We start from the raw sequence: 9,934 nt of genomic DNA on the forward strand, positions 1-9,934 counted from the left end.
TTCTATAAAGGTAGTGATTTATGAGACTTTGATAATAATGTAGTTTGCTTTCAACTGGAAATGTTCAAACCTTGAAGTATGCACATGCTAGTACTTTTTTAATGATTACCATTCTGTATCATTCTGAGCTCCAGAGAATGCAAGTAATTGCTTTGCTACTTTGGACCTGAAGATTTAATAAATTCTTGAGTATAATTAAAGTAGAGTGTACTTACAGTTTCATTTTTTATTTGCTCTTTTCAATTGTCTACTAACCAAGCACTCAGGTATAGAAAATTGCTTGCGCCTTAAGGATGACTAGATAGATGTTCTAAAATCTAGACATTCTATCAAAGATAGTGCTTATCTATGTACCAATTTGATGTGCACAATTCTTTGCCTCTGGCCAACTATGTCTTTCGTTTGATATTAGGCAGAAAAATTCGATGTTTTGTGACCTAGACAGATGCATATGAGTATCGGTTTTGCAAAACCTGCCAACCCAGGCTTAGTTGCTTAATCTTTCAATGGTAATCAATGTTCTTTATCAGTAGCGAGACGCCTGTGGTGGCTTTTTAAATCGCAATATCTGTCAGCCTGAATTTTGGAGGTATTAGTAGGTGTGCATGTTTTTGTTAATATGGATGACGTGTGTGAACCTAAGCTTTCACATCTACATCTCATTTTTAAAGAATATATATAACTATCAAGTACAATTCAAGTGTTCTATGAGAGACATGGTGACAAAAGGGGGCATGCATAGGCCATGCCCATGGCTCTGCACACAAAGTTTCAATGAGGTTGAAAGGCACAATATTAAACTATATTAAAGTGGTTAGTGTTATTTAAAATGCTAAACGGTAAATAGTCAGTCACTTGTCGTTTAGCCATTATTCAGGCTAAATAGGAAAACAACTATTTAAATAGGATAAACGGTCGATTAAATGGAAACGGTGTACCACTGTATATTGTTTAAACAATGTATAAATAGGCTAGACGACTATTTTGACGAACAATGAGTGGTTACTATTTGAGATCAGCATGCATGGGCAATAACTCCATCCTAATTTAGATTTTTGGATACATTGAATATTGAATCTAGTTGAATTCTACCAACTTTCTGCCTCCATAAGTAGGCCCAATTCAGGCCAATAAAACTATAGGGGTCTCAAGTGAAACTTACAACATAGGTAGACGTGAAAAATTTGAGGTGATCATTTCTTCTAATGTAGGTTAATACTCCTACTTTCATTTTCATACTAGCCTGTAATCATCAGTCATTGGAGAGAAGTCAGGTGGGCCACATAAAAGTGTGTGATCTTGTTTTTCTTGATGCAATCAAGGCTCTGATTTTTATTTGATTGGCTCAACCTATGAGTATAAGTTACAGTATTTGAACTCATGCATCAACTCACGCAGCACACCTCCCTTAAGATTTGTTTGGATACACTCATATCCACCTTAATTCACGTGTGTTGGAGTAGATTAGAATAAAAATTAAATTAAATTCCACTCTAATCCACTCCAACACACAAAAATTAAAGTGATATGAGTGTATCCAAACAAGACGTTAATGTGTAAGGTAAACTTACGATCTATATCTAGGTCTAATAGTACATGACTAAAAGATACGACCAGCGTGGTCCATCCGTGCAAGACATTTAACTAAAAGATACGACTCTTCCAATTCAAGCTTTGGCTCGGTCTCAATCGAGATTCTAGCATACTCTCTTCATCCCAAAATAAACATATATCCCGCTTCTCAAGAGTTAAACTTTTGAAGTTTGACCAAATATATAAAAATGTACAAATATTTACGATATATAATAAGTATCATTAGATTGAGCATGGAATATACTTTCGTAATAAACTTATTTGATGATATGATGTTGATACTATTTTCTATATTCTAGTTAAAACTTTAAAAGTTTAACTCTCGAGAAAGGAAAAGTGTATTTATTTTAGGATGGGAGGGAGTATATATTATTATGAGAAACAAAGTTAACAAGCTCACACTGCAGGCCACTAGTCTTGGTTAGAAAGATTAATTTCGTCTTTTGCCTTCACCTTTGTCAGACCAGGGTATGAAACACGTGACAAGTCACCCGATTTGCTTCAATATGCACCCCACCGAGAATTTATGCATCTTTGTCAGATTGGATTTTGATAGCAGTATACGCACTACAAGTCTACAACCATAGAATTTTACTAAATATAAATAAAATAACTTGTAGTTATATCTTTGGAATCAGCACCATACTTGGTCTCAAAATCCTGCCAACCATCAATTTATTTCAACCACGACCAAGGTGAAGAACATGTTCATGTTAATTAATATGGTAAAACAATGATACATTTGATTCACACTAAGATAGGCAAGGTGGGATTAATTATGCTCAAAATTTTAACGTGTGCCAAAAAAAAGATTAAGCTAAGTTAATTTTCTAGAAAGATTATTCTTTTGTTAGTGGAAGTGACGTGGATTAAAATCTGTAACTCTAATTGAGCTCAATCTCTACTAGAGTACGAGCGCGTTTGGGAGGGCTCTTTTACGCCTACTCCAATGCTAGAGCTAGAGCTCCTCGGGTGAAGCCACTTTTCGCGGCTCCTTATCCGTACGAGGACACAGCGGTGGCTTTATGATTTGGAGGCCAGAAGTGCTTCTCCACGCGAGGGCGTTAGGAGCACGGAAGCCACGCCAAACAAGCCCTAAACTAAACATACATTTTGAACTAACCTAACAACAATCACACCGGTCGGATTTATGGACCAAGTGAATGGTTTCGGAACTAAATGTAAACTTGAAACAAGATCAATCTATCTAATACTTAAAAGGCGGATGCAAATTAAACGAAAATGAAAAGACACTATTACACAAATGCTTTTTACATGTCTTCAATTTTTTTTAGGACAGTACAGCTAAAACCGCTTCTAAATAGAATGATCACTGTAGTTAACAAACCGCTTTTGAAAATCTATTCCGACTTTCTGAGGTCCGATTGTCTTAGAAAAGGACCAAGAGACACTGGCATTTTCAGGGGCAGCTCCTGCGGTCCCACATGTCAGCCTCTCGACATGACCTGCTCCCTGGCGCGCGAGTGGCGAGCGTGCGCACAAGCCAGCCAAGCGATGCCGCTCCTCTTCGCCGCCACGCCGCCGCTGCTGCTGTGCCGCGCCGCGCGCGCCTCACGCCGCGCCACGGCTGCCGTGGCGTCCGCGGCCAGGAGCTCTTCCTCGTCCTCGGCCTCGTTCGACGCGGCCGCCTTCGAGGCCGAGCGGCTCCGCCTAGACGCCGCGACGCGGGCTGGGATGGAAACCACCGCCGCGGCGGCGGAGGCCGACCCGCGGGCCTGGAAGTGGGCGATACGGAAGCGGGTGTGGGACGCGCTCGAGGCCGAGGGCGTCGCGCGGGACCCGCGCCCCGTCCACCACCGCATCCCCAACTTCGACGGTGCCCCCGCCGCGCACACGAGCTACGGCGGCCCACCTTTCCTGTGGTGTGAAATTATGCCGAGTGCAGATATGCAGATTAGGTTGTTAGTGGTAACCTTATGTGAAATTATGTCATTGCAAATTGTGTTCCAGTTAGAGCGTGATGTGGAACCCCTGCATAGCATTTGATCAAGCCGTTTGCTTTGTTTTTAATGCGATGTAACTAGACCAGGCACCTAAAATGTTTTGGTTTCTCTGATCCAAATCGGGGGCTCAAAAAATTGCTATGTTATCATCTGTAGGAGCAAGAGATTATAATTGTTTGATTAAGCTATCGCATGTGCTGCACTTATTGATCATTCATTACATAATTTGTACACATACAACTCTTTGGTTCTATTCCTGTTGCTTTGTAAATTGATTTCTGTGCTCATCATTAACGCTTGCAATGTTTCAAACTGTCACCAGTTGGGGAGGCTTGACATATTTCAGAATTCCCAGTGTGTAAAGGTCAATCCTGAGTTCCTGACACACCTCAGAAGCAAGTTCGGTTCTTAACACTGTCAGGTCAGTACTTATCAGTGCTACAACTTATGATGGCCTAATCGTGTCTACGTATTATTTGTGGCAGCAGCATATTAGCATGTGCATAAACTTTGTCCGCACATATAAAAAAATTAAAACTAAATCAAATTGATGGTCTTTTTCTCGAATAAAACCAAAGTTTCCACACCAAAGAACAGCAATAGTTAGTAGACCGCACCAAAGAAGTTTCCACAGTTTCACCTTCTTTTTTACCATCAACAGAAAATAAACTAAATCAAATTGATGGTCTTTTTCTCGAATAAAATTGATGGTCTTTTTGTTGAGTGAACACTGCCTTAAAATGAAAAACTATGCTTAATAAATTAAAGTCTTCCTGTTCCTCGTCCATAAATGTTTGTGAACTTCAACTTCAGGGATTTGCAGAGCTGGAATATGGAATGCTTCGCTATATGGGAGCTATAGATGATTCAACCATGATAGTAACTACTGGTGAGTTCTCTTTATTGATTTTGCTAGTTGCCTGTTTTCTACATGGGTCAGATTTGTTCAGTGATTCTGTAAGATTGATACACATAATCTATTCCTAACTGTTCTTGAGCTCGAGTAACAGCTATATTAGCCTGTATCTAACAGGGCTTAACTTTGCTATTCTGATTCTAGCAAAGATTGAAATAAGTGAATTTAATCTATGCGTGCATGTGCTGTGGCCCAGGTGGCCATGGGCTGAGCCAGCCCACAGGCGATGGCAGCAGCTACAGCGGCGGCTTCTGCTGCCATTTCTGCCTTGTGCCTTGTGGGCACAGCAGGAGGCACCCTAGGGCGGCAGCCAGTGTCATTTCCTACTATCAATCTGATGATGATCCTTGACTTGAGGTGGAAGGGTGGTCAGCTGCTTCCCTAGAGTATGCCTCATGCTGGCATGGCAGCACCTGCTGCCACCCTAGCTGCTGCCACCTCTTCTTTTTCTGAATTGGAAAACTGTTGGTGCATTTTATGTTCTTTGATGGATTTGGAATTGCTTGTTGCATATTTAGTTCGTGGGTAGTCACTTACAAAAATGCCAACTATTTCTGCGCTTACAGTGCATGACAAGCAGTTAGTGGATGACATTTGTCATGTACGGGCAAGCATACACCAGGCGTCGCAGGGCCCGTGATGTACGCCGGGCAACATAACGAGCAGCACGTACGGAGGACGTGCATGACCAGGACACGATCGGTGGCTAAGTTAGGAAGTTTGAGAGTTAGTTTCTATTTTTAGTTCCTTAATTCTAGGAGAGTTAGACTCGGATTGGTGGAGGCCTTTGGCCATATATTATTGTAACCGCACGTTTGGTGAAGGTAAGGAATACATTATTAATCTATTTTCCTGTCTCTTCTCCAAAACTAAGCCGACGGCAGAGGGGAAAAACCTCGCCGGCGACGACGGACCAAGGCTACGGTCTCCGTAGCTGAGGGCCAGCTACCCTAGGTCCCGACGCCCTTGACAACATTCCAGTAGAGAAGCTGCTAGTTCATGATGTGCCAGTTGACATTATCTGCACCCCAACTCAGGTCATCTTCACAGAGACTACAATCCCAAAGCCACAAGGTTTGGCCAATTCCTATCAGTTATTTACTCCTTTTTTCTTGAAAAAACAGGAGAGCTGCGCTTCATTATATTAAGAAGAAAATGGGACAAGAACCTAGTTACAACACACCACAAACGCCACATTACTCTGTGAATTAGTCCCATATGACCAAATATTGGAGAATTTTGTATGCAGGGATTTACTGGGAAAAGTTATCTCCAGAAAAATTGGGCCAAATCCGAATTCTAAGGGAGCTGAAGCAACGCATAGAGCAAGAGACAGGAACTATACTTCCTTGTGGGCCTTCAGAGAAGCTACCGCCAACAGCTCAGAGAAGGCAGAGGTGGCGGCGGCGACGATGAGACTTTTGTATGCTTCTCTTAACTGTTTCTTTTACTCAACACAGAGCTATGTGCACCCTTTTCTTTCTTTGGGCAAATCAAGATATTCTTCACGGTTCAAAACTGCAGGCATTAGACTACCGAAACATTTTGATATCAGATGTAACAGAAATGCCAAAAAAAATCTCCGTTTGCACTTAAGAGGCAACGAGGATAGATTGTATAGCTCTTTCCACACCTGTTTAATTTGTTCGCAAGTATGAAGTTCCATTTGGCATTACAATGAGTACTTAAACTTTGTATCTTGAATGTAGCAGTTAGTTGAAATTCGAAAACATATTATATGGAGTTGTAACAGTAAAATACTGCTATGGAAATGATTTGGGGAACTACTGGATTCTATATGGACAGCATAGCAACCAACCTTAGGAAGTCTGGCATGCCAAAATACAGGATCTTTTGAACGAATCGCATATTTGTGTTACTACTACCATGGGTTTGTAGATTTTTTTTTCTAATTGGCATATCGTTGGAACAAATAAATTCCTCATATATATTGATTGACCTTTTTTTTATTGAGTCTGTAAACAGACTGCAAAAGTACACATATATGACTATATAAGCTATGGTCACTTGGTCAGAGTATGTAGACGAAGTTACTAGTCTGCATATGTCTTGTGCACTTGAGCCAAACTGTTCATGAGTACATGGCATAAAAATCTAGTAGAGGTGTCAACCACCAGGCGGCTTGGATGATTAGTTTATTTGTCTGTTGTTTAACTTGGTTAGTTGCTGTCTTTTCTAATGCCAGCCATTGTTGAATACCAACTGTTTTTCGTTCCTTACGTGAATGTGGTAGGTATCCAATGCAGTTGGTTTCCTTTTTTTTTCTTTTCTGTTCTAAAGAAGGTAGAGTAACCCCCAGTGATATTTTGTGACATGTTACTTTTGGGGCTTTTTGCCTCCTCAATCTGAAGTCTGAACAGACATGTACCACGGTAGAATTAATTATCGCAGCATTATCTCTCATCCACTGACAATTCTTAAATCGTATTTTGCAATCACTCGGGATTGGCTTAATTAATTTCAGCTCATACTAGTGTAGTGATAGCAATTAATCCAGTACTAAACAACTTTGTTCTTGTTCTTGGTTGATGTCAACATTTCTCATAGCTGTGGGCAGAGTTAGCACATACTAATGAGTCCACCAAAATCTCTTATTTCATTGTGTTTATGAAAGAATCAGTTAGCTGCAAAAGGCTAGCTACTAAACTTTTACCTAGCATAATGAAATAACTTCACAGCATAGTAATTCTGGTTCCAACTTCCCTGAATCCGCAAGGCCAGTGTCTATACAGCGAGATCTCGGATTAATGTATTCATGGTTCCGACCAGATCAGCGCTTGATGTGTGGTCATAGCTGCCTGCTGTTCTTCTTTTCCATTTAATTCGGCATGTGCCGGTATACACATATACATATGCTGATATGCATGCTGTTGCCTTATGCCTAACATGCAAAACGAATGAACCATCACTGTCTCTGACCTTCCTACATTTTTGTATCATTTGGTAGCTGCCCATCAGCCCATGCATGACTTTACCGTGAAGAAGGTGCTCAACGTCAGGTGGTAGGAGCAAGCATCACCTAAAAGTTTAAATGAGGAAGCAAAATATTCCAACCACTCCAATCCTGTGTTCAAAACGCTTTGTCCAAATTTCATATGCATTCTTCAGCATGAAGCCAACAGTCTTTGGAATTGGAAGTTCAAACTGCATCCCAGTCACACCGCCTTTGTAAGTTCTCAGAAAATCAATGCTCCTCGTGTGCAAAGAGGACAGGCAGGTCATCAGGCATTTTTGACCTGCCATTGTATAACTTGCAGGAGTCGTATACATGACGGTGTAGACGTGTAGTTGAAACTTGAAAGTGTAAGTTGGCCGTCATCTGTAATTCTGTATACAGACAGAAGGAACTATTATACACTTGGGATACCTTAGTCCCACTTTATCTTTTTGGATAATCAATGTTGTCAAAGTTTGAATTCGAAACTGTCATGTCATCATAATCAATGTTGTTTTATACTTCCTCAGTCTTTGATCAGGCAAAAGTCATTTGCTAAAGTTACCAAAAAAAAAAAAAGAAGTCGTTTGCTAAACAATCAATATCATATCGGATGCACTTCGAATATAAATCTAATGCAATTTTTATGTTCTAAACTTGTAGATAATTTCACAATTTTGTTGGTCAAAGTTTGTAAAATTTGACTTTTCGTATTAGGTAGCCTTACGGTTTAGAATTGTGACTGCATTCTAGTACTATGGAGTTGTCGTGAAGTCATTTGCTAAAGAATCAATATCGTATCGGATGCACTTCGAATATAAATCTAATGCAATTTTTATGTTCTAAACTTGTAGATGATTTCGCAATCTGTTGGCCGAAGTTTGTAAAATTTGACTCTTTGTATTAGCTAGCCTTAAGGTTTAGATTTGTGACTGCATTTTAGTACTACGGAGTTGTCGTGAACTCTCAACAACTATTTCTTTTATATTTCTAATTACTTTTGGGAGAACGTGGATGAAGACGGCGGCGCATGGTCTCCGTAAGCAATGAACTCGTCACCTATATGGCTATATATATGATGAAGTGGTCAAAATGTAGGTACACAATGCAAGGACCTACTGCAAGGTGCATCTCTTTTTTTATTCCTTTCTTTTTGAGAGAATTCCTTATTTGACACTGGAAAAATGAGTCGTTCCTTTTTTGGTTCTGAAATTGTCTTCGTTCTCTATTTGACACTCACTTCAACTTTCGTTCCTAATTTGACACTGCCGTCAAATCCGTTAGCTAACGGTGTTAACTGGCCGTTAAAAAGACGTTTTTGCCCCTAGAAAAAAAAGCGGCGAAGCAAATTTGAGAGGAAAAAAAAACCTGCGCTTTTTTTTGTAGCTGGGCGCATGCATCAGAGGCGGGCGCAGGTTTTTTTTCCTCTCAAATTTGCTTCGCCGTTTTTTTTCTAGGGGCAAAAACGTCTTTTTAACGGCCAGTTAACACCGTTAGCTAACGGATTTGACGGCAGTGTCAAATTAGGAACGAAAGTTGAAGTGAGTGTCAAATAGGGAACGAAGAAAATTTCAGGGCCAAGAAAGGAACGACTCATTTTCCCAGTGTCAAATAAGGAATTCTCTCCTTCTTTTTTGCGAAGCAAGGCGCATTTCTCGTGCTATATACACTACCGGAAACCGGCACTTTGCCGAGTGTCGGAGCCTTTGCCGAGTGTATTTTATCGGGCACTCGGCAAAGACGGTCTTTGCCGAGTTCCAAATAAAATACACTCGACAAAATGCGTCTTTGCCGAGTGCCTTTTTTCTGGCACTTGGCAAATATGTATTTTGTTGAGTGCTATTTTTCGGCACACGGCAAAATGCGTCTTTGCCGAGTGCCTTTTTTCTGGCACTCGGCAAATATGTATTTTGCCGAGTGCTATTTTTCGGCACACGGCAAAATGCGTCTTTGCCGAGTGCCTTTTTTCTGGCACTCGGCAAATATGTATTTTACCGAATGCCTTTGTTTTTTTGCCCTCGGCAAATCAGTTTTTCAAAGCAATTTTTGAGGCCCTAAATGAATTCAAATGAAAAACTTTTCAACTACAAAGTTGTATAACTTCTCAAGATCTACAAAGTTTATTTTGGTCATTTCTTCATTTAACAAAGCGACAATAACGTTGTTCATAAAATCTACATCTCTGATATTAGTTTCATGAAAGTAGAAAAGAGATATATAAGATTTGTGAACAATGTTACTACCACTATGTCGGATGAACAAATGACCAAAATAAACTTTGTAGATCTTGAGAAGTTATGAAATTTTGTAGTTGACAACATTTTTATTTGAAATCATCTTGTCATGCAAAAACGACGTTTGAATTTGAAAATTTGAAAATTTGAATTTTTCAAAAGACTTCGGATGGAAAAACTTCCTAAATGAAAATTGTAGATCTCCAAAAGTTATGAAACTATGTAGTTGACAACTTTTTGATTTGAAATCATCTTATCATGCAAAACTACG

The 9,934-nt window shown here is 40.0% G+C and overlaps 1 protein-coding gene across 5 annotated transcripts; it reads left to right on the forward strand.

The window, feature by feature from the left end:
• Nucleotides 1-3,032: 3,032 nt before the first annotated feature.
• On the forward strand, nucleotides 3,033-7,895 carry LOC136508419 (5-formyltetrahydrofolate cyclo-ligase-like protein COG0212). Of its 5 annotated transcripts, none has more exons than XM_066503086.1 (6): nucleotides 3,033-3,512; nucleotides 3,880-3,978; nucleotides 4,371-4,446; nucleotides 4,670-5,547; nucleotides 5,723-5,896; nucleotides 7,442-7,895. In XM_066503086.1, exons 1-2 carry the CDS (start codon nucleotides 3,055-3,057, stop codon nucleotides 3,917-3,919), a joined length of 498 nt encoding a protein of 165 aa, XP_066359183.1. In that variant the 5' UTR covers nucleotides 3,033-3,054; the 3' UTR covers nucleotides 3,920-3,978; nucleotides 4,371-4,446; nucleotides 4,670-5,547; nucleotides 5,723-5,896; nucleotides 7,442-7,895. The 5 variants fall into 5 exon arrangements, with proteins under 5 accessions (XP_066359183.1, XP_066359185.1, XP_066359186.1 ...); XM_066503088.1 differs by having other exon boundaries at nucleotides 5,040-5,547; XM_066503089.1 differs by having other exon boundaries at nucleotides 5,348-5,547.
• Nucleotides 7,896-9,934: the final 2,039 nt, after the last annotated feature.

This window comes from Miscanthus floridulus, chromosome 15, assembly GCF_019320115.1.
Source record: "Miscanthus floridulus cultivar M001 chromosome 15, ASM1932011v1, whole genome shotgun sequence".
Lineage (NCBI taxonomy): Eukaryota > Viridiplantae > Streptophyta > Magnoliopsida > Poales > Poaceae > Miscanthus > Miscanthus floridulus.